Source organism: Panthera pardus, unplaced genomic scaffold, assembly GCF_024362965.1.
Source record: "Panthera pardus isolate Hobbes unplaced genomic scaffold, ASM2436296v1 HiC_scaffold_12, whole genome shotgun sequence".
Lineage (NCBI taxonomy): Eukaryota > Metazoa > Chordata > Mammalia > Carnivora > Felidae > Panthera > Panthera pardus.
Genome location: NW_026526677.1, coordinates 11,373,006 through 11,396,759, shown reverse-complemented (window position 1 = coordinate 11,396,759; position 23,754 = coordinate 11,373,006). Strand labels below are relative to the sequence as shown.

General features: G+C 46.9%; 2 protein-coding genes across 4 annotated transcripts in view; one reads left to right on the top strand and one right to left on the bottom strand.

Moving 5' to 3' along the window:
• The window catches only part of STX3 (syntaxin 3), a 40,546-nt gene extending 30,783 nt beyond the window's left edge, over nt 1-9,763 (top strand). The window contains exons 6-11 of one of the 3 annotated variants that reach the window (XM_019414488.2): nt 723-831; nt 1,902-1,975; nt 2,129-2,263; nt 3,943-4,053; nt 5,531-5,644; nt 7,956-8,070. In XM_019414488.2, the coding sequence (XP_019270033.1) occupies nt 723-831; nt 1,902-1,975; nt 2,129-2,263; nt 3,943-4,053; nt 5,531-5,614 (513 nt within the window). In that variant the 3' untranslated portion in view covers nt 5,615-5,644; nt 7,956-8,070. Of the gene's footprint in view, nt 1-722; nt 832-1,901; nt 1,976-2,128; nt 2,264-3,942; nt 4,054-5,530; nt 5,645-7,876 lie in introns of all 3 variants that reach the window. The other 2 variants (XM_019414487.1, XM_019414484.2) reach the window with 2 other exon arrangements.
• A 2,486-nt stretch (nt 9,764-12,249) lies between these two features.
• On the bottom strand, nt 12,250-17,797 carry MRPL16 (mitochondrial ribosomal protein L16). The gene is made up of 4 exons (XM_019414491.2): nt 17,642-17,797; nt 17,228-17,293; nt 14,912-15,060; nt 12,250-13,861 (listed from the first exon to the last, which is right to left on the bottom strand). The coding sequence occupies exons 1-4, from the start codon at nt 17,694-17,696 to the stop codon at nt 13,376-13,378; spliced, it is 756 nt and encodes a 251-aa protein (XP_019270036.1). The 5' UTR covers nt 17,697-17,797; the 3' UTR covers nt 12,250-13,375.
• Between the last annotated feature and the right edge of the window lie 5,957 nt (nt 17,798-23,754).

Below are 23,754 nucleotides of genomic sequence, written 5' to 3'. Positions count from 1 at the left end.
CCAGAGGCCTCTGAATACCTACCTGCCTAGGGAACCTGGATATGATCAGGTAGCCTGTGTGCATTTGCTTCAGCTTGCAGTCTCTTAGGAGATAGTCCGGGGACCTCCTGAAAGCTGGACCAGAGTGGGGATGGGGCGAGAGGCCGGTGGGTCTCTTGCTGGGCTTCTGCAGTGATTCTGGTCTGAATATGCGTGCCGGTAGTACGCATTTGCAAAGGGTACAAATACTGGTGATTTTGCACAGGAGAAGCCAGTAGGCCTTGACGTGGACAGTTGGGCAAGGAATAAAAGTTACGGTAAAGATTTGAATGCAGACACCCAGTGCTGTGGAGCGAATGCTTTGAGCAGGAAGTGGGAGACGTTAGGGAGGTCAGGTTGGGTAAGAACTCAAGGATTTGGGCAGGTGTTGGATGCAGGAAGGGAGTCTGGCAGCTTTAGGAAGCAAGCCCGGGTGGCGGCAAGTCGTGTGGATGCAGGGCTGTCCCGTGGCCCCACGATTACCATGCGAGGTCAGCAGGGCAGGTGAACTGGAAGGGTCGGCGGACCCTTCCGATGGTGTGAGTGAGGAAAGCGGAACGTTGAGCCTTATACCTGCCCCTCTGATTCCAAGTCCGGTGCTGCCAAGACAGCCACGCGGGGCTGGGCACGTGGGCTCTGCCGCCGTGGGGGCTCCCCGACCTTCAGCTCGTGGGGGCTTACCGCACTTGGCATGGTTCCCACAGCACTCCGTCCTGTCCCGGAAGTTTGTGGAGGTGATGACCAAATACAACGAGGCTCAGGTGGACTTCCGTGAACGCAGCAAAGGGCGAATCCAGCGGCAGCTCGAAATCAGTACGTGTTTGGTGCATGTCCCTTCACCTTTCCCTGCCACCTGGCTGTCCATCCCAAGTCGGGAGACCCCAGGGAGCGAGCAGCAGCAACCCCGCCAGTGGCTGCCCCCCACTCCCCCCGCCCCCGCTGCCCCGTATTTTGCACTCAAGCCCAGGAGAGGCGTTGGGGCACCGGCGTCCCTGGGGCAGCGTCGTGGGTGGCACGGTGCTTGTCAGGCTTGGTCCTCTGGCCCCTGTGGGCGCCAGCATTTATTCGTGGTGTCTCCTAGGGACTCATGGTATCTTTTTGTCGTCTCTGTCTCTTTCTTTTTTAATGTTTATTTTTGAGAGAGAGAGCATGCGAGCACGAGTGGGGGAGGGGAAGGGAGAAAAGGAGAAAGAATCTGAAGCAGGCTCCATGCTGTCAGCGTAGAGCCTGATGTGGGGCTCGAACCCCCATACCGTTTGATCATGATCTGAGCCGAAATCAAGAGTCGGACGCTTAACGGACTGAGCCACCCAGGCGCCCCTCTTTTTGTCGTCTCTTTCACAGCAAAGAACATTTATGAGATCAGAGTGTGGTGCCGGGCCCTGCGAGGAATAGACTGATCCCGACAGCCGTGCCCGTTAAGGACTCAGGGCGTTGCAGGGTGCCACCGGCTCTAAGTGGAGGAAGGGTGTGGACCAGGAAGGGGTCCGAGAAAAGCACGTGTGTTTAGCGGGGGTGGCAGGTTGTCCAGCCTGGGGAGAGGGAACCCTTGGGAGTAGCAGTGTGGGGTTAGGTGCAGGAGGGAGGGCTTGTGGCCAGGGACCGGCTCCTGGGCCTCTGAGGCACAGCGAACGGGCCGGTCAGCTTTCTGAGCTAGGAAGGGCTGTGGTCAGATACATGCTTTAGGAAGGTAACCGCCCATAATGCTAGCGCTGGACTGGATTAGGGGAGAAATCAGAAGCAAGACGATCAGGGGCTCCCGGTGGTGCGTTGTAAAGGCCACAGTCTTCAGAGTGAAGTCACCGCGTTCCTGGTTTTCAGGGAACTTTTGCAATGGTGTGCTTTGGTCTCACATTTGATGCTCTACCTCTTTTGTGCTAAAGCCGGCAAAAAGACCACAGATGAGGAGTTGGAGGAGATGTTGGAGAGTGGGAACCCCGCCATCTTCACTTCTGGGGTGAGCGTCCGGGAGCTGGGGTGCACGCCCCTCTCGAGGGAGGCTGCTGTGGGGCTCCGTGCGGTTGGCAAGGGCAGGGCTGCAGGTGCAGGGGGGCGGGGGCCTCTGGCCAGGGCGCGGGCTGACAGTCGGCCTTTGTGTGGCCCGTTGTAGATCATCGACTCTCAGATTTCGAAGCAAGCCCTCAGCGAGATCGAGGGGCGGCACAAGGACATCGTGAGGCTGGAGAGCAGCATCAAGGAGCTTCATGACATGTTCGTGGACATCGCCATGCTGGTGGAGAACCAGGTAACCGGGCAGCGGGCACCCCCGTGGGGTGAGGGAGGGAAGCTCAGGCACTCCTGAGAAGTGGGGAGACCAGAACACTGGCCGGGGTGCAGTGGGGGAGTCCTCGGGAATTCGCATGATGGAGGAACAGAATCCCAGCGTCCAGGCCAGGAACGCCCCCCCGAGTGCCCCGTCAGCCCCGTCACTCTTGCTGCTCCTTCGGCCTCACAGTCACTTAAACTTACTAGGGGCCTTGATGCGGTCCAGCCTCAGCACCCCCTGTTTTCTCTTCTAACTGGAGATGTGGGTTCTTGGTGAGGGTGCCTTAGAACAGCCTCCGGGTACAAACTGTTTCACTGGTGACACTGAAGACAGGGTCATTCTGCCACCTCACAGTGAAAAGTTAGCTTTGCCAGAGGGTTTAATTTTTGTCCATTTTTGTGTCTTCTTTTCTATGTCCCCCCCACCCCCCCATATTTTGGCACTTTTTGCAAGGAACAAGAGCAGATAAGGGAATGAACGAAGCAACAGGAGAATAATGTTCATAGGAAGACTTGGAACACTCATGGTCTGATGGCTTATTCTGTCCCTGGGTGTCTTTGCTCAGGCTGCCAGCCTGTGACACCTGCGTGTGGCTCTGGTTCCACGCATGGTCAGGTGCCTGCCGGTCCTGGCGACCACGGTGTCCAGATGCGCCGTGTTACCATGAACTTCCAGCTGCCCTGCCACCTGGAAGGGATGGAGGCCCGCGTCCTTTGTGGGAGGGCTGCAAAACCTAACTGAAGCCCGGGCACTGCTTGGCCGGTTTTTGAAGGCCGGTCCCTGCTCGGGGCCCAGGTGCCTTTCTTTCCTCCGCCCCCTCTGGCCTTTGAGACCATTCCTTAAGTGCGTCGTCCATCCCCACTCTTCTTTTTTCTCCCCTCGCGGCCTTGCTGAGGAATTGGTTTGAGAGTCAAATGATGGTGAGTGCCTTTCTGTGTTTACAGAGTGCCGTAAAGCAACAGGTTGGGTTGGGGAAGGTCTAGGTAGGTGAGGGGCGTTCCCATCCTAAGATGCCCAGAGTTAATCCGAGTCACCGAACTTCCGTGTCGGGAAGTAACAGCTGAGAGATGGTTGGGAATCTCGCTCAGAGACCACTGTCCCTCCATAGCCACGTCGATCTAACATGTAACCAAATAGCTTAGGTAAACCCAATATCTGTCACTTAAGGGGCCCGGGAGTATCTCTTGGAGAAAGCAAACATTCCCACCTTGGATATTTACCGAGCAACTATTTTTGCCAGCACTGTTCTGCAGCAGTAGTCAGCAAACTTGCCTCAGGCCAAATGAACTTGGCTCAGGTCTACATGACCAGCAAGAGGCCAGCATCCCAGTTATGCCCCAAAATACTCTCATTTTGGTTCCTCTCCTCACATGCTCAGTTAAAAACAAAATGGCGGGGGTGGGATCTGTGAGATCCATAGTTACCAGGCATCTAGATGGTGTACTACAGGTGTCCCGGGCAGCACCTGCTCCACAGGAGTCATTCAGAGTGTTGCTTGAATGAGTGACCACCACCAAGGACTGGAGACCCCTAGGTCTTCCCATGGGAAATGTGAATGTGTGCCCCACAGAAGGTTTCTGGATGCTTCCCTCCCCCACGTGAGCTAGGACTGTCCTGGGGTGGGTTTATGGGGCGTGACTCATGTCCATTCTTCTCAGGGAGAGATGCTAGATAACATAGAGCTGAATGTCATGCACACAGTGGACCATGTGGAGAAGGCACGGGAAGAAACTAAAAGAGCCGTGAAGTACCAGGGTCAGGCCCGGAAGGTGAGACTGTCCCACTGCCTTCAGAGGAGAAAGTCCATTCTGCTCGCGGTCTCTCGCTCTTTCTCTCTTCTCTGTCCCTGTCTCTGTTTCTGCTGCCACCACCTCTTGCATCCGGGGAAAGGGAGCCATGATTGACCGTATCGAGAACAACATGGACCAGTCTGTGGGCTTTGTGGAACGGGCCGTGGCAGACACCAAAAAGGCTGTCAAGTATCAGAGTGAAGCTCGGAGGGTGAGCGCCTCAGTCCCCACCGGTCTGGCTTGCTTCTCCTCTCTCTGGTCCTCCGCACCCGCACCCGTGTCCTTGAGCCCGTGCCTTCCCTCTGTGTCCTGGCCTCCTCCCAACACCTACGTCAGCCTTTCCCTGAGAGTAGCTAGCTGCCCTTCTTCCCCCGGTGTTTCTTGCATGGATCTGGCTCACGTACTCTCTACCCAAGAACCCATACTTGGAGGCCGTTCTGTAGGGTGGACGCGTTGCCCCGGTGTGGCTGCTAGACTTCTCCTGTTCCTTTCAGATGTTACACTTGACTCCTCTGTTCTTCAGAAACCTGTTTGCCCTCTTCCACTCCATTAACCAAGCTCCACCCCCACCCCCTTCTCTCTGCCATGAACCCAGTGCTGTGCTGATCGCCATGTAACATTACCTCCTCTCTTACGGAGCACCTATTATTTCTACTTACACATGAAACAGCTGAGGGTCAGAGGTTAAATAGTTGGCTTCGGGCCACCTAGTAAGTACAGGAGTGGGATTCAAAGTCCGATTCCAGTCACGCTCTTCCCACCGTACCAGTGCATTTCTCCCTCTTCCAGTACCCCTGTTGCTTGAGGACTTCTCAGCTTCTCTGCCCGTTGTGGTAGCCATCTCTGGTGGCTTGTGCTTTGTAGGCTGTTCTTTTCTCTTTCTCCTGGGCTCTGACACTTTGGGTCTTCAGTTCTTTGATTTCCTTCCAACTTTACCTATTGCTTGTGCAAGGATTCAGGGAGCTGGGAAGTTATTTTATATGATGAATCCAGGCTGGCTCACAACAGGTCTGTAATCACGCTTTCTGATCCCCAGTCACTGGATCAGGTCTGATGGGCAGGCATGTGCTTTAGGGGAAAGACGGATGGAAGTTTGAAATTAGGTCTATTCAAAAACATACACTTCTTGAAAAGGAAAAACTGGTCACGTCATACCTTGGCCTATAGCTGCTTGGAGACAGTTGTTGTTGTCGTTTTTATCTGTGCACATGTCCAAGACTGCAGTGTGAGCTGAGAGCAGCTCCGTATTTCCATCTGCTGGCCTTGCCAACCAGGAAGTAATTTCAGAAATATAAAATATCCTAATAGAAGGTCTTTATGTAGAGATGTAGCCTTCTTATTTGGATTGATAAGATGCTTTCAACGGAGAGGTGAGATGGGTTGGGTTTTGGATGAATTACTGTTTTGGGTTGTTTGTAATAATGCTTTGTTTTGTTTCTCTTATCCTTCTCTCCAGAAATTGATAATTATCATTGTGCTAGTAGTTGTGTTGCTGGGCATTTTAGCGTTGATTATTGGACTTTCCGTTGGGCTGAAATAACGGTGGCCTGAGTGGCTGCTGCACTGAAATGTAAGTAAATGGAAGGTTCTCGGGGACTCTGGATTGGCTCCCTCTTGAGAAAGTGGCCTGGGATTTCACTTGGCACCGCTTGCCCCTTGTGACTGTCCTTGGATGCACTGAGCTCTCTCAAACTTCCGATTGCCTGTGCATTCTTTTGTCTCCTTAAAATTCTGTTCTGGTGTTCTGGTCCCTGGGAAAAGTTCTCTTCTGGGCTGGGCTCCTGTTGGTTTCCTCTCCTGCGGATTCTGTCCCAGCTCTTTGTCTTATCACCTGTCCTGGCACATTCGAGCACCACATTTTCGCTCCCTTCGCTCAGTAAGCATGCTCCTAATTGGGTGCCATCTGTGTCCTGGATCCAGGTTTTATCTTCTGAATTCTTGCTGACTCTCATGGATGTTGGGCTTTGCTCTCCATATGCTTTTCAGTGTAAACAGAGCCTTGGAATGGGGTTTGGGGCAGCGGGGTTTTGTCTGACTGACCAGTTGGATCTTGAATGATATAGCGGTTAACATTTCTGAGTGTTGAGTTGTGCCAGACCATGTATTGAACACCTTACACACACGTCCTTGAATCCACGTAACGTCCTCCTGACGTAGGTACTATCGTTACCCATATTTTACGGAGGAAGACACTCAGGCTTGAAGAGATATTAAGTGCCAGGGCCAGGTGTGAACACACAGCTGACGATGGGCCTGGGGGGAGGTTCTCTACGGCATCTTAGCTTCATTTGTAAAACCAGGTATCCATTCTTCGTCATCTTCAAAGTCCAGAGAGCCTTGGAGGATAGTGAATCTAAAGTCTAGGACATTAATTTCTTTAAAGTCTGGTAGAAAGAATAGAACTGACCACTGAATCAGGGCTTCATGTCCATAGTGGCGATATAACAACAATGATCTCGTTGTTGGGACTGTTAACACTTCTGTGACTTCTTAAATATTACTTTTCCAAATAAAATGTAGGATGTATTGTTAAAAACAAACAAACAAACCCTATAAAACAGAAAAGGTGAACAGAATGAACTTTTAGTGTTATTGCTCATAGCCTTCTGGCACGTCCACGTTCAGACGTGGTTTCACACGGCTTAGACCGTATTATCTCTGGTTTTAGATCCAGTTAAAAAATCGTATGTCTCATTCCGCATCACTGAGATCTCTCCGCAAATCTAATTTTCAACACAAGATTGTGAATACACTCTCAATTTGTTATTATTTCCCCAAAGTTGGAGATTTGTTATTACTATTTAGCGACAACTAACAGTATGACAAACCTCTATTTCTCTCATTTCTATTTTCTCTTTGATGAATTCAGAGAAGTTGGGTTGCTGAGGTACTAGATACCAATCTTTTAAATACCTGACACGTACCTCCATGTTGGCACCCAGAGCCGACCCTCTTCTTTATTTTGGCTTCAGTGGGTCTCAAAGGGTTCTCGAGACCCCTTGTGAGGTGTGACCACAGGATCTTGAAGAGAGATGGTTATAGCACTAAACATCAACTTCATCTTGAGAACGTAAATGAATCCTTTTTAAAGGGGGAGACTAGTTCACGTATTGTGTTTAGTTGACTTATCTGCGTTGCTGAGCAGTGTCGGGTTGCTTATTGTAGTGTATTCCATAAAGTCAGGACTGGCTGCTTAGGTCTGGACACCCTCCCCCCATCCATGTGGCCTGAGGACAAGAGGTCTGAGGGCAGGAGGGAGGGAAGACAGCCTATGTTTATATTCCCCAACTGTGTGCCAGGTACTGTTCTAGGATAACAACATTATCCCCATTTTCAGATGGGAAACTCTGAAGCTCAGAGAAGTTAGGAAACTCACCCAAGCCTACCGAGCTCTTCAGATGGAACAGCCATGATGACCCCTGAATTTCTCTTTGTTCTTTTCACTGTGTAAGACAAGTGGGGAGTAGGGGAATAATGGAGAAGAAGATTCAAGTTCTGGAACTTGTATCTGAAAGGTGCTAATGAGGGCCCTGTAGATAGAACAGGTGTTTTCATGGAGTGACTTGGCCTCCCTCTGGCAAGTCCTTTGATGGGAATGTGACAGCCTGTGTGAAAGATTATAAAAGGCCCAGAGGTTTATTTTTCCCTTGCATAATACGGCTTTTTGATTCTTTTACAATAGGAGATTTAGTCCCAGGTCCCGTCTCAGGGGTTTGTCTACCGGATTTCTCAGGTTTCGCGTTGACTTCACCATTGCCCTCCTTTTTGCAGTTTTGTCTGATTTTTCGTCTCCACCTTCTAGGTTTGTGACCGAGTCTTAATGTTGCTCTCCACCATCATCCTGTGCACTGATCAGCTCCTCCTTCCCCTGCCTCTCTTAGAACCCGATTTCACTCCAGCCTGGTGTGGCCACCCTTGTCTTCAGACGGGAATGGAGTTTGAATGGCCTTCCTGAGAGAGTGGGACCTGTCCCCTTGTCTCCTTGTAACCGTCCTTGGACCTGACCCAGCAAACAGTTTAGCCCGGATGAAGCTAATCTACCTGATGCGACCCTGAGTTCTCCTCAAAACCTTCTCCTGCCCCAACTCTGAAGTGCCTTCTCTCCTGGACTGTGCAAACCACCCCAGCTTCTCTTTCTTTCCTCTGAATGTGTCAAATTATGCCTTGCACCTTGGAAAGCCTATTCAAAACCTTCTCAAGGTGCTGTATTTTCTACCTCATGGAGTATTCTCCCAGAAATTGCAGTGTATTTTTTTAGGGGGGCATCTTTAACAAAGAAAAGGGATTCTTCCAAGTGTGGCAACAATAAGACTTGACTTGAGCCTTTCACTTGGCAGGATCTCAGTCCTTACAATTTCTTGTCCCCACATCTTGAAAATATGAGGAACTGGCAGATGTCGTTTTGGTCTTAGAAGCTGACTTATTTGAAATTCAATCTTAAATTAAGCTCTTAGTATGTTCAGCTTGGTGACCAACTTCAATCTTTATGTCGTAATCTCTCGTGTTTACTCTAGGGGGCACCATGATGATCCTAGATAATCCACGATGAGGTTACCATTTGTAAAGGTTAAGGGTATGGGATATTTGTTTCCCATATCGAACTCTTGGAAACTGGCTGTTCTCCATTGGAGTGATGCTTTGTGAAGCCATTGCCTTGAGGCCAGAAATAACCAGGCACTTAAAATTGGGCCAGGGACAGGTGCTTGAGTCTCAGGCTCTGGAAATGATCAAGACTGGTGCAAATATACAGTCACTCATTTCATGTATTCCAGATGTATTTTTATAACCATGTGTGTGAGATATATATATACATATATGCCCATGTCTCTCAGGAAGTAGGAAACTAGAAATGGAGGATATTATAACCTCAAAAAAAAAAAAAAATAACCTTGAGCTAGGCTAAAAATTAGGTAAGAGACATTTGCTTATCTTCAAATGAATCAGAGTAGAAATATCTTCCCGTGTCATTTAGAAACCTTGTTTTATGGATGAGTACTGGGACGATCATGGATCTCTGGGGTAGGGACTAAGTTGACCCCGTTAAGTTATTCTGCTTAGCAGACAGAAGGTGTGACAAGTTTTGGTACCTCTTCCCACCAGTGCATTGATGAGGCTTGTCCTGAGAATATCCCATAGCAATCTGAGATCATTCATGTGGCCTTTGGATGATCCTGTTGTCAGGGCTGAGTCAGTTGGGGGAGATCAGGGACTACCGAGTAATTCGTCCACTACCAGTTTGACAAGCTTGACAGGTTCTTGGTCTCCCCCTGTTCTTGTCATGGAGGGAAGCAACAGCCAGGTAATTTTCTAGTGACGGTCCCCCTTAGATTCCCAGTCTCTGCCAGTCTCCCTGATTTATATTTCAGCCTTGACTTTCTAGGATAGGGAGAGCACCCTAATGCAGCCACAGCCCCTTGGCTTCCTCTGCAAAGGCTACTTACTCCGTCATTGCCCAGCACTCAGACAGAGCCAAAGGGGTGCCCTCTTGCCCGTGGCTATGAAGTCAAACGGCGGACTGGCTCCAGCAACAAGGGCAGACAAGCTCTAATCACAGGCCTTTGTTGAGGCCTGGGGCTTAGTTTAATACAAGTGAAGGGGTTTTTTTGTTGTTGTTGTATTTTTTTTTTAATGTAAAGTTGATTATTTTATTGATAATTTAAAAATAAATGACTTTATATTGATTGCAAAACAGTTCTGCCTCTCTTTCCCTGCAAAACAGTGGCCGGGTGCCACCACGTGGTGGTTTTTGTTTAGGCTTTGGAAAGGGGTTAAAATCTTTTTCAACCATGTGCTGGACCAGATGGACCAAAAGTTCCAGGTTTTGAAGATGGTCTACCTCTCAAAGAATGAAATGTAACTGTATTTGAGTTTCAGATTTAAGCTGCTCCCTGCCCGCCATAATTTGGTTCACTCGTCATGAGTATCTGGCTCCAGGAGACAGGAGAACTCTGGTGCGACGGGATGGGATCTAGAAGGCAGAGACATACCAAACATCCCTGGAGATTGCTGTTGATCTAATTTTGAATCTCTCCCCGAAAGCAATGCTTCTGTTAACACCCTGGGTTCTAGAAGCCAGATCCATCTTCCTTTCCCTTCTCATCCTCCACCGTGCCCGGATCCGCTTTTGTCTGCCTTCTTTGGTGGCTGTGTCTGCACGTGGACGCTGTTGCTCACATGCTTTTTCTTTCCTTGTGTGGACGAGCAGAAGAAGATCATGATCATGATCTGCTGTATCATCCTTGCGATCATCTTAGCTTCTACCATTGGGGGCATATTTGCCTGAACAAGGTGAGCCATCTGTGGGGAGGGTCAGACCTACTCTCACTTACTTGAAACTCTGGTGTCCTCGGGGTTTTGTCATTTGTCACCAGGTGCCCCAAATCTGGGTGGGATGAGGTGCTGAAGTAGATAAAGGCTGGAGAAAACTCAGGAAAGAAATGCTTTGTAAAGAGAAAAATGGGTGAATAATGGGTTGGCAGTAGATGGGGAGACAGAAGGTGGCAAGCTGTTCCAAACCGGGTCTGGTAGCAGAACGAACGCTCTGTTCAGGATGCTTCGTAGAAGGATGTTGCTTCCCTGCAGCAGTTTGGGCTGTGGTGTCCGGGAAAGGCTGGAGGAGAGTTAGTTCTTGCATTAAAAGCACCCTGAACTCTTTAGAAGAGAGCCAGCCAGTAAACCCCTAACTAACAAGTTAGTGCAGACTCGCTGAGGAAGGACTTGGTGATCCTGGCTTCTAGCATCCTGTTGTGTATAATCTGTGAATTTCTTCCCCCTCCGTTTCTGTTGTCTCCTTCAGTCCTCACCGATGGAGCCTCAGCTGGAGTTTCTAACCCTTCTTCCACCTCTGTGGTGCCATCACCTCTCCACTGCAGATTCCTCACAGCTACCCCTCTTTCCATGATGAGACCTATGACACAGGGCGTCATCCAACCACCCATTACACGTTAGCAAAGCTAGACTTCAGACAGTACGGAGCTGGGAGGGAGGGGCGGGCAGGGCTGGAGGAACAGGGAGCACAGTGGCGGACAGCTGGTTAGGCAAGGGCTGTGGGGCTGAGAACAGGTGCCTATTCGGGAAATAGAACAGCCAGTGCTGCACAGAGGCAGAAAATGGTGCACTCCCTGCTCATCAGGATCTCATTTTCTCTTTGATCAACACCAGGCCCCTCAGGTTCTTCTAGGCCTCACCTTTGACCAACCTGCATCTACTTCCTTCTTCAGGGTCTAATTGTCTAAAGTGAAGGTTGTCTAACCATAGGCGCCATACGGGTCTTGCTCACGGCAGCGTCCCCAGTGCTTAGCACAGTGCCTGCCACTTACAGATGTTCAAGTATCAGTTGACTTAATTACCTGTAATTAAGCTCTGATTTCAGCTCATGGATGAGTCCTTGGGTCTTACTCTGAAACCTTTTAAGGCATCAGTGGTAAACGGGTTATGTATCAGATGCTGTGTGCACATGCCTGGAAATGGGCTGATCCACACTTCTGCACAACAGGCCTCCTATTTCGGTGACATAAAAAGTCCTTTTATATGGGTGGTGATGGAGTTCCACGGACAGTCTCTTATTCTGGGAAGATCGGCTGGCCCCAGGATTGGGGTTCAGTAACTCAAGGTGGACCCCAAACAAAAAAAAGGTTTATACTATGAACTCCCGACAATCAGCACCGTGTTCTGTGAACGGTAACAGAGATGACGTGTCAGGTCAGAAAGGTGACAGCAGCCTACCACTTGCATTATTTATGTGCTCTGTGTTGCTAGCTAAAACGGATTTAGTCGGCCAGCAATGTGTGTATAAAATTGTCCCAAACACCGGTCCCAATTCAAGGTTTAGATGTGTTCTCTAATGCAGTTTCGTACCAGTAAAACCTTGGACTGCAAGAAACTTGTTCTGTGTTCCACAAGATGAGCAAACATTTCTAATAAATTTTAACTTGATAAACGAGCGACATCTTGTGATAAGAGTAGTACATGATGCCAAACATCACACGATCACAACTGAGCCAGTGGCTCTGGAAATTCGCTTTGATATAGCTTTGGCTTATAAGCATGTTTCTGGGATGAATTATGCTCGCAAACCAAGGTTTTACTGTAACTACAAGAGGGTCACTAAAAACACATTAAAAACCACAGTGTTCAACTCTTGAGAACCATGTAACTATTTAGATATATTTGTAACTTTGCTCGAGATCTTAACGTTTTAAGAAGGTGGGATTAAAAACTGACAATTCAAGTCAGTGTGCTGTTTTCTACCCACTTTCCAAAGCACATGGTTTACCATTTATATCCATTTGTAGCTTTTAGTTTGAACAGGGGTTAGAAAACTGCTGGCTAGCTCTGAAAACTAGATGAATCTTGTTAAGGACAGACAGGGAGGTGGAAAACATGGGGATGTAACACACGGGGCCCTTATTCATCCAGCATATTTGAGTGCTGTGTGGCACGTGCACTGTACTAGAACCTACAGGGACACAACACTGGCCCTCCTCAGAGAACTTCAGACCTAGAAAGGCCAACTTCAACTTCTATTAGTTCTTGTGTTAAAAGGCAAGGGTTACGTTCCTTATCTTATTGTCCAACATCCCCCTTGGCCTTCCAGGATTGAGAGATGGGTAGCTGGGCATAAATAAATATCTGTTCAATCAAACAATGTGTGTCCCAGTTTCTTTCTTTGATTTTCCAAAAATGTTTCTAACTAGTAAATATCATAGCAACTTGCTCCTGAAGCGTGTACATGTAACAGGTAGTACAGAATTCCCCACTGTTTGAAAGTAGAGCGTTCCTAAACTGAAAAAATGTACAGCCAAGTAATTACCATTTTGTGAGAGTGAAAATCCTCTTTGGATTTCTTCCAGTTCGAGAAAAAACAGTTACTAATGAAGGTCTTTGGTAAAAGTGAAGCGATATGAAGCAAACTTTCAGACGGCAGGGAAACCCATACAGATACTAAGTCCAACTTATACCGGAGGTGGGAGATGGAAGGATGTTTCAGCCCTGAAGACATTCATCTTACAGCTGGGGAGAACCAGACCCCCTAACAGGCCAGCCTCCTGACCATTTAAGGATTAGGAGTGACCAATGAGAAGTTATTTCCTGAGATGATCCTCAAACTTTATTTGATGTAAATACAACGCACTTAAAAAAATCAGCAGATAGTGTACAATCTTTCAGAACTCATTTACTCATACACTGCTCCTCAGTTAGATATCAGAGCTACCCGAAGACTTGGAGGGTAGGCTGATGGGAATAAAAGTGTAGATTCTTTCTCTCAGCAGCCTTTGTACACTTAGTTCTCCCACTCTCACTACACACGTTCAGGCATATAGAACTTGCCCCAGTACCGTCCCTTCTGGGCCAAGTCATACGGGCTCAGGACTTTGCGTATCCCCAGCATGTTGGCAGTGGCTATGCGCTCAAAGGTCCAGGGGTTTTGGTTGTTCTGTTCTCTTTCCTCTTGATCTTTCCGCATCTTCTCTAGAGTCTCACGGCTCACGGCCTTTGCTGGGAACGGCAACTTGTGGGCCACCTGGTCGAGGAAACCTTGTACCTCTTTGAATTCACAACGCCCACCCATCTCTACTATGAGACGGCCAGCCTTCACGGGAGTCACGTAGTGATCAATGGCACCTTTGCCTCCCCCCATGCGCTGTCCCATACCCTTGCGGGTGATGGGCTTGAAAGGGGCTGGTACTCTCCATAAAGCAAACATGTTCTTGGGGTCCAGAGAGCGGTTGATTGTCAGGCGCATCATTTCAAAATGGCCCCAGTGGAGGTAACCACCACCCAGTGCCTAAAAGTAGATGAAACAATTAGAAACACGTGGGGACTTAGGTATCTTTTATGGGCTCTTTCATAATAACTGCGGCTTCAATGATATACATAAAGATAGAAATAGAAGTTCTAGTAAGAACCATGGAGGAAAAGCCTAGGGTACAGTAATAAATGAGAACAAGGGTGGACCCATTTCAGTGGATAACCAGGGAAGGCCTCTGAGGAGATGACACTTAAAGCTGAAGCCAGAATGGTAGGAAGTGGCCAAGGGAAAACAGACAATAGTTACAGGCAGAGGAATGGGGTATGTGAAGGGCCTGACACAGTAAGGGGCTTGGGGAGTTGGAGCAGAAGCCAGAGTGACTGGAACAGAGTAAGGGACAGGGCTTGGGCATGAGGTTCTGAGAGGTTGGTGGGGCTGATCATGCAGGCTGTGGGAAGGACTGTAAAATACTGCTCTGGCTGCCTGATGGGAAATCAATCCTAGTTCACACCCATTTGTGCAGCTTCTGACATCAAGTCTTCATGGGAGCTACCTGAGTAAGGAAACAGTTGTCTCACATCCTAAGTCATGGGTAGTTTTATTTCTAGCAGAGGTCTGAGAAGATTTCACAGTATGATTATAGGGGCCAAATAGGTAGCCTCTTCCTTTTCCTGCTTTTACATTATCTGCACTCTACACGAAAAAAAAAAAAAAGAGAACTCAAATGTTTACTGGGTAGTGCACATCATTTTAAAGAGCAAACGGTGGGGGCGCCTGGGTGGCTCAGTCGGTTAAGCGTCCAACTTTGGCTTAGGTCATGACCTGATCTCGTGGTTTGTGAGTTCAAGCCCCGCGTTGGGCTCTGTACTGACAGAGCCTGGAGCCTGCTTCAGATTCTGTCTTTCTCTCTCTGCACCTCCCCCACTTGTGCTCTGTCTCTGTCTCTAAAATAAACATAAAATAAATAAAGAGCAAATGGTGGCAGTTCTAATAAAACCTGTGGAGGAACACAACAACTCCAAGAGCATGAGATTTTGCTAATCCCTGACTTCCATCCTATAGGCACCTGACACTGAACTCACTTACCAAGATTGCGAAACTGCCTTCTGTGAACTCGGTGGCTTCGGTAGAAGGTCCCCGTATGTCACTCAAGTTCTTGGGTTCCCTTCTGACTTTTGGCACAAGTGGAACCCTCTCAACAAATCTAAGCTTGGGCTTTTCAGGAATGGAAACATCTAAAAAGAGCACAACCAAGAATAAATAAAACAACCCATTTCGAAGGATCCATTTTCTTCCCAGAAAGATTTATAGCAATCAAGTGAAAGTCTTGAAGTTACCACTAAAAAGTAATTCCAGAAGTATATTGGGTTTTTCCTGCCAATGCTTTTTTTTCCAGTGTCAACTGGAATCTTTTGGTTATGACAAGAATTAACGGAGAGGCTTCTGAACCTTTGAAGACAGCGCAGTTTTAACCTTCAAACGAAATGCACTCTCTGCCTGAAACTAGAAGAGAGACCACTGGGAAGGTACAGAGATTAAGAATGTCACAGAGTTAAGACTGGCTAACTTTTTGTTTTTCATGTTTACAAGTGCTAGACACGGAGTAGAATGCTTTACGTGCACTATCTCATTTAATCTTTAAAGCGATTTTATAGCTTAGGAATTTCTTAGGGCTTCCCTTTTTAAAAATTTTGAACATTTTAAAGTCTAACACACATAATCAAAGGGCCAAATAAAAAGTGTACAGCTCAGTGAATTATCACAAAATGACTGCATAAACACACCCACATTAACACACCCAGATCACGGAACAGAACATTAGGCGGGTACTGTTTTAAAGCTCCGTTTTACAAAAGGGGAATGTGAGGCCTAGAGACATTTTGTAATTTGTTCTAGGCCATCCAGTGAAAACAGCAAAGTCAGACCGTATGACTTTTTTTTTTTTCTTCAAAATACTACATGGCCTCTCTGGATGTTAATGGGGGTAGTGGAAAGAATATTTACTACAATGATATGAAAATATCTACATTCTCCTGCTCTGCCACATTTTTTTTTTTTTTATTTTTTAAAAAGTTTATTTATTTTGAGAGAGACAGAGACAGTGTGAGCGGGGGAGGGGCAGAGAGAAGACTCCCAAGCAGGCTCCACGCTGTCAGCATAGAGCCCAATGTGCGGCTTGAACTCACGAAATCACGCTATCAAGACCTGAGCGGAAACCAAGAGTCGGACGCTTAACCGACTAAGCCACCCAGGCGCCCCTCTGCCATGTTCTTGTTAAGAAACCTGCAACCCAGGAATCCTGTGATCTGTGCTCTCTTTCTACAGGGCTTTTCACGCTGACACCTGTATGCTGCGTACAATGGGCAACAGCTTGCGGCACTGAAGGCAGGTGGACTGAATTGCAGGCCAGACGTGCTGCGTCCTTCTTTCCTATCAAACGTTCTGACAAGTTGGGAGGAAAAAAATTAGAACTTTTAAGTCATTTAAAACAGGTCTATCGTAAAACAAGCATGGCTTTGCCATGGAGTCAAACACAAAACAGGGGCCTTCGAGGAAATACCAAATTATTAATGGGCTATTTAGGGTTACAGAAACTGCCCGTTCTCCTCCAGTTTCTACAAGCAGCTACAGAGGAATTTAGTGATGCTTTCTCTCACCTACAAGTCCATATGTACTTCCAGAGCACAGAGTCGTTTAACAATTACGTGCAGAAGCCAAAGCCCTCAGAGGTCAAGGATGCTTTTTTTTTTTTTTGAGATTTCCAATATATTAGCGATATGGTAAATTAGGGACACCTGGGTGGCTCAGTTGGTTAAGTATTGACTCGATTTCAGCTGAGGTCATGATCTCACTGTTTGTGAGTTCGAGCCTGCATCCGGCTCTGTGGTGACAGCGCGGAGCCTGCTTGGGATCCTCTCTCTGCCCCTCCCTGGTGCACGCTCTCTCTCAAAATACATAAATAAACTTTAAAAGAAAAATAAAAGATATGGTCAATTAGATTTACACTTGAGGTTTTTCTTAACGTTTGTATTTAAAAAACCAATGCTTTTCACATATGTTGTTATATGACCGCATATATGTAACATCCTTTAGAGAGAACATCAAAAGTTCAAATTTGATGCCAATCAGCCATGGCTGAGGGTGGACCATGCGCCCCAGTTGGTAGGCCATACGGGACCCATCCCATTACACATCTGCTCCAGAAAAGCAGGGACCTTTGTGGGTCTCTCTCATTTTCTGATGTATCCCCAGTGTTCAGAACACTTGGCATACAGTAAGCCCTCGATACAAGTTTACTGCGCGAGTGAATGGAGATAGGAAGTACAAGAACCCTCCTACGTCTTCACCTACCCTCTTCTAGGGTCCATCAGAGAAAAACACGAAACTGACACAAGCTCTCACCCTCAAAAGCCGGCACCGGGAGCAGCGTCTTCAGGCCAGCACTGGCGGGCGGGGCGACCCAGGAATCTACAAAGACCAATTAAAAGATGAGAGCGACAAGAGCTGGGCCCGGCACAACCTGGACCGGTCACTCCTAACGGAGTGCCCTGATAGTGGGCCGCGGGTTCCACTACGTGGGCCCACAGGCTCAGGGCTCCCCAAAGAAGCCCGCTAGCAGGGGTCTCCGGGAGCCGACCCCCCCACCCCCGCCCCAGGTGGCCGCCGCTCTTCGCCACGAGTCCCCGCGGCGGGGGAGCGCGGCCCCTACCCAGCGCTTCGGTAACCGTCGGCAGAGCCTTCCCGGAGCTGGCGAGGTGCCGCACTGGCGCTGGGGAGGAAGGGGACGTCTTCTGAGTGACCGAGGGGCCTCCTGACCTGACAGCTGCGTTCGCAGGAGCGGCGTCCCCGCGCGAGCCAGCACCCGCCACATGGCCACACGCACCCGGCCGCGCCGGGCTCCCCGCGGCGATCTCGGCGACTCCCGGGACACGGCCGCCCCGGAAGTCGCCTTCGCATCTGTCCACTCTGCAGAGAGTCCCGGCGGAAGCGGAAGAAACCGGGCCGCGGGGTTTAGGTTCCGTGCGGGCGTCCGCTAGCCACGCCCCGAGCCCCCGGCGCCTTCTGGGAGTCTCCTTACAATCCGAGGTCTTTCGTGGGATGCGGGCGGGGGGGTCTGGCTTCCCGGGCCGAGTGTCGCGCTGAGAAAGCTTGGCTTCGCCCACCCGGTTGCGCCTCCCAGCTCACTGCATTAAGCCCCTTGTGTGTGTGTGGGGGGGGGGGGGGGGGGGCGCTCAGAGGCATTAGGAAAACACCACTGATCATGCACCGTGGCCTGAGCTTTTAGTGGGCGCTTGCAGTGTGTCGCGTTCAGTACTCATCACTGCGCGGAGTCCTCCCAACGAGTCCATGAGAGAAGGAAGGCGTGATACCCATTTGCAGATTCCATCCCGAGGGTCGTGGGGTTTAATTTGCCCCGGTCACACAGAAGGAAAACTACAATCAGAATTGGAGTCTGTGTGACTCCAGAGACCCCAGTGACGGGACAATATCAAAACTTGATTATCGAGTTAAAATAACGCGTAAGTATTCTGGGAGGATGTTGGGCAAAATCATTTTTATGGGTTTGAAGCTTTTTGATATTTAGAATGAGAAAGGATCTTTCCCCAAGCTTAGGGCACAAATAGGATTAGCAAATTGAGACTGATGTCTGTTGTATTTAAATCATGCTAAATCTGCGTATGGTCTTTCCCCAAGGATTATTTTCATAAATGGCAACAAAGAAAACCTGGAACGCTTCCACAGCTACTGGGAGAACTTTCTGTGTCCACCGTCTTAGGCACTTCTTGGTTATCTGCACACTGAAGCTGTCTCAAAAGAGTTAGTGGACTTTATTACAGCCAACCATTTCTGTTCCTTTAAGAGCAGCTCTAAAAGCTTTTTACTGACCCCCACTCCCAAGCCAGTATCAGATTCTAGGCATCTCTTGCCTGCTCCCCTCCACCAAAAGTGGGAGATCCGAATGTGCTCACGCGTTTAAAAATCTCAAGCTGGATCTTGTGTAATTTTGCTTTGGATGGAGAATAAAGTGTCAGTACAATCCCTCTTTGGTCTCGAAGTCTTTTGGTGGCCCCCCCCAACTTCCACCTCGTTACTGATTTTAAAAGAACTAAACAGTAGCCCCCCCCCATCCCCCCCCCCCCCCCCCCCCCGCCGTGGCTCAGTTGGTTAAGCGTCCCACTTCCGCTCAGATCGTGGTCTCACGGTTTGTGGGTTCGAGCCCTGTGTTGGGCTCTGTGCTGACAGGTCAGAGCCTGGAGTCTGCTTCGGATTCTGTCTCCCTCTCTCTGCTCCTCCCCCACTCATGCTCTGTCTCTCTCTCAAAAATAAACATTAAAAAAAATTAAAAAAAAAAACTAAAAAGTAAGCTCAAAGTTTTACCTTTAAATAGTAACTATTATAAGTGATGTCTATTTTTCTCTGCAAGAGTTGTGCCAGGTACAATAGAGGATACAAAGAAAAACCAGTGATCCATTTCTTTAGGAATTTATATTTATGTAGGGACAATATGAGCATATAATAATGTTGAGGTATCACAAAAGAAGTATGAATAAAGCATTGTGGAAATGCGAGGAGGGATGTGAGGTCTTCTCCGGTCCCTAAAAAATTTTCTGTCCTGCCATTTCTCACAGTTCTTTATTTACACTGTTCTGATAATTCTATGGTATTTATTTGTAGGAAACTGATGTTCCAGGATGCAATGATTTGCCACACAGCTAGGATGATGCAAAGTAGGGGTAAAAACCTTGATGTTCTTTTACTGGAATGGGTTTGTTAAAATCTCCCCAAAGTTAGTCTTCAGACCAGCTGCATCAGATGTCCCTGAGACCTTTGTATAAATGTAAATATCTGGTCCCTACTTAACTAAGTCAGAAACTCTGAAGGTGGGGTTTAGGAATTCCTATTATGAACTAAGTCCCCACGGGTGATTCTAATGCCTAAGCAAGTTGAGAATCGGTGCCCTGTGAGCACTTGGAAAATTTAAAAAGCAGAGTATAGCTACAAGCCACTGTTTTCGGATCATCCAGGTCTATATCCATTGGGATTTGTATTTTTTTCCATCTGTATGAAAATTACCTAGCATCTCAGTTTTTAATCTTTCTAACTTTTTTATTTATTTTACTTTTTTAAGATTCTATTTTTAAGTAATCTCTATACCCAACGTGGGGCTTGAATTTACAACCCCAAGATCAAGAGTCACATGCTCTACAGACTGAGCCAGCCAGGCTCCCCTAATCTTTATTTTAAAATCAAGAGATAACAGAAACCTGTAGCCTACTCCCAGGTTTGGTTCTTTTTTTTTTTTTTTTTTTTTCAGTATATGAAATTTATTGTCAAATTGGTTTCCATACAACACCCAGTGCTCATCCCAAAAGGTGCCCTCTTCAATACCCATCACCCACCCCCCCACCCCCCACCCCCCCCATCAGCCCTCAGTTTGTTCTCAGTTTTTAAGAGTCTCTTATGCTTTGGCTCTCTCCCACTCTAACCTCTTTTTTTTTTTTTTTTTTCCTTCCCCTCCCCCATGGGTTTCTGTTAAGTTTCTCAGGATCCACATAAGAGTGAAACCATATGGTATCTGTCTTTCTCTGTATGGCTTATTTCACTTAGCATCACACTCTCCAGTTCCATCCACGTTGCTACAAAGGGCCATATTTCGTTCTTTCTCATTGCCACGTAGTACTCCATTGTGTATATAAACCACAATTTCTTTATCCATTCATCAGTTGATGGACATTTAGTGTCTTTCCACAATTTGGCTATTGTTGAGAGTGCTGCTATAAACATTGGGGCACAAGTGCCCCTATGCATCAGTGCTCCTGTATCCCTTGGGTAAATTCCTAGCAGTGCTATTGCTGGGTCATAGGGTAGGTCTATTTTTAATTTTTTGAGGAACCTCCACACTGTTTTCCAGAGTGGCTGCACCAGTTTGCATTCCCACCAACAGTGCAAGAGGGTTCCCGTTTCTCCACATCCTCTTCAGCATCTATAGTCTCCTGATTTGTTCATTTTGGCCACTCTGACTGGCGTGAGGTGATATCTGAGTGTGGTTTTGATTTGTATTTCCCTGATGAGGAGCGATGTTGAGCATCTTTTCATGTGCCTGTTTGGCCATCCGGATGTCTTCTTTAGAGAAGTGTCTATTCATGTTTTCTGCCCATTTCTTCACTGGATTATCTGTTTTTCGGGTGTGGAGTTTGGTGAGCTCTTATAGATTTTGAATACTAGCCCTTTGTCCAATATGTCATTTGCAAATATCTTTTCCCATTCCGTTGGTTGCCTTTTAGTTTTGTTGATTGTTTCCTTTGCTGTGCAGAAGCTTTTTATCTTCATGAGGTCCCAGTAGTTCATTTTTGCTTTTAATTCCCTTGCCTTTGGGGATGTGTCAAGTAAGAAATTGCTACGACTGAGGTCAGAGAGGTCTTTTCCTGCTTTCTCCTCTAGGGTTTTGATAGTTTCCTGTCTCACATTCAGGTCCTTTATCCATTTTGAGTTTATTTTTGTGAATGGTGTGAGAAAGTGGTCTAGTTTCAACCTTCTGCATGTTGCTGTCCAGTTCTCCCAGCACCATTTGTTAAAGAGACTGTCTTTTTTCCATTGGATGTTCTTTCCTGCTTTGTCAAAGGTGAGTTGGCCATACGTTTGTGGGTCTAGTTGTGGGGTTTCTATTCTATTCCATTGGTCTGTGTGTCTGTTTTTGTGCCAATACCATGCTGTCTTGATGATGACAGCTTTGTAGTAGAGGCTAAAGTCTGGGATTGTGATGCCTCCTGCTTTGGTCTTCTTCTTCAAAATTACTTTGGCTATTCGGGGCCTTTTGTGGTTCCATCTGAATTTTAGGATTGCTTGTTCTAGTTTCGAGAAGAATGCTGGCTCAATTTTGATTGGGATTGCATTGAATGTGTAGATAGCTTTGGGTAGTATTGACATTTTGACAATATTTATTCTTCCAATCCATGAGCATGGAATGTTTTTCCATTTCTTTTTTTTTTTTAATTTTTTTTAAATGTTTATTTATTTTTGAGACAGAGAGAGACAGAGCATGAATGGGGGAGGGGCAGAGAGAGAGGGAGACACAGAATCGGAAGCAGGCTCCAGGCTCTGAGCCATCAGCCCAGAGCCTGACGCGGGGCTCGAACTCACGAACCGTGAGATCGTGACCTGAGCTGAAGTCGGACGCTTAACCGACTGAGCCACCCAGGCACCCCATCCATTTCTTTATATCTTCTTCAATTTCCTTCATAAGCTTTCTATAGTTTTCAGCATACAGATCTTTTACATCTTTGGTTAGATTTATCCCTAGGTATTTTATGCTTCTTGGTGCAATTGTGAATGGGATCAGTTTCTTTATTTGTATTTCTGTTGCTTCATTACTAGTGTATAAGAATGCAACTGATTTCTGTACATTGATTTTGTATCCTGCAACTTTGCTAAATTCATGTATCAGTTCTAGCAGACTTCTGGTGGAGTCTATTGGATTTTCCATGTATAATATCATGTCATCTGCAAAAAGTGAAAGCTTGACTTCATCTTTGCCAATTTTGATGCCTTTGATTTCCTTTTGTTGTCTGATTGCTGATGCTAGAACTTCCAGCACTATGTTAAACAGCAGCGGTGAGAGTGGACATCCCTGTCGTGTTCCTGATCTCAGGGAAAAAGCTCTCAGTTTTTCCCCATTGAGGATGATGTTAGCTGTGGGCTTTTCATAAATGGCTTTTATGATGTTTAAGTATGTTCCTTCTATCCCGACTTTCTCGAGGGTTTTTATTAAGAAATGTTGCTGAATTTTGTCAAATGCCTTTTCTGCATCGATTGACAGGTAAATATGGTTCTTATCTTTTCTTTTATTAATGTAATGTATCACGTTGATTGATTTGCGAATGTTGAACCAGCCCTGCATCCCAGGAATGAATCCCACTTGATCATGGTGAATAATTCTTTTTATATGCTGTTAAATTTGATTTGCTAGTGTCTTATTGAGAATTTTTGCATCCATATTCATCAGGGATATTGGCCTGTAGTTCTCTTTTTTTACTGGGTGTCTGTCTGGTTTAGGAATCAAAGTAATACTGGCTTCATAGAATGAGTCTGGAAGTTTTCCTTCCTTTTCTATTTCTTGGAATAGCTTGAGAAGGATAGGTATTATCTCTGCTTTAAACGTCTGGTAGAACTCCCCTGGGAAGCCATCTGGTCCTGGACTCTTATTTGTTGGGAGATTTTTGATAACCGATTCAATTTCTTCGCTGGTTATGGGTCTGTTCAAGCTTTCTATTTCCTCCAGTTTGAGTTTTGGAAGTGTGTGGGTGTTTAGGAATTTGTCCATTTCTTCCAGGTTGTCCAGTTTGTTGGTATATAGTTTTTCATAGTATTCCCTGATAATTGCTTGTATGTCTGAGGGATTGGTTGTAATAATTCCATTTTCATTCATGATTTTATCTATTTGGGTCATCTCCCTTTTCTTTTTGAGAAGCCTGGCTAGAGGTTTGTCAATTTTGTTTATTTTTTTAAAAAAACCAACTCTTGGTTTCATTGATCTGCTCTACAGTTTTTTTAGATTCTGTATTGTTTATTTCTGCTCTGATCTTTATTATTTCTCTTCTTCTGCTGGGTTTAGGCTGTCTTTGCTGTTCTGCTTCTATTTCCTTTAGGTGTGCTGTTAGATTTTGTATTTGGGATTTTTCTTGTTTCTTGAGATAGGCCTGGATTGCAATGTATTTTCCTCTCAGGACTGCCTTCGCTGCATCCCAAAGCGTTTGGATTGTTGCATTTTCATTTTCATTTGTTTCCATATATTTCTTAATTTCTCCTCTAATTGCCTGGTTGACCCATTCATTCTTTCGTAGGGTGTTCTTTAACCTCCATGGTTTTGGAGGTTTTCCAGACTTTTTCCTGTGGTTGACTTCAAGCTTCATCGCATTGTGGTCTGAAAG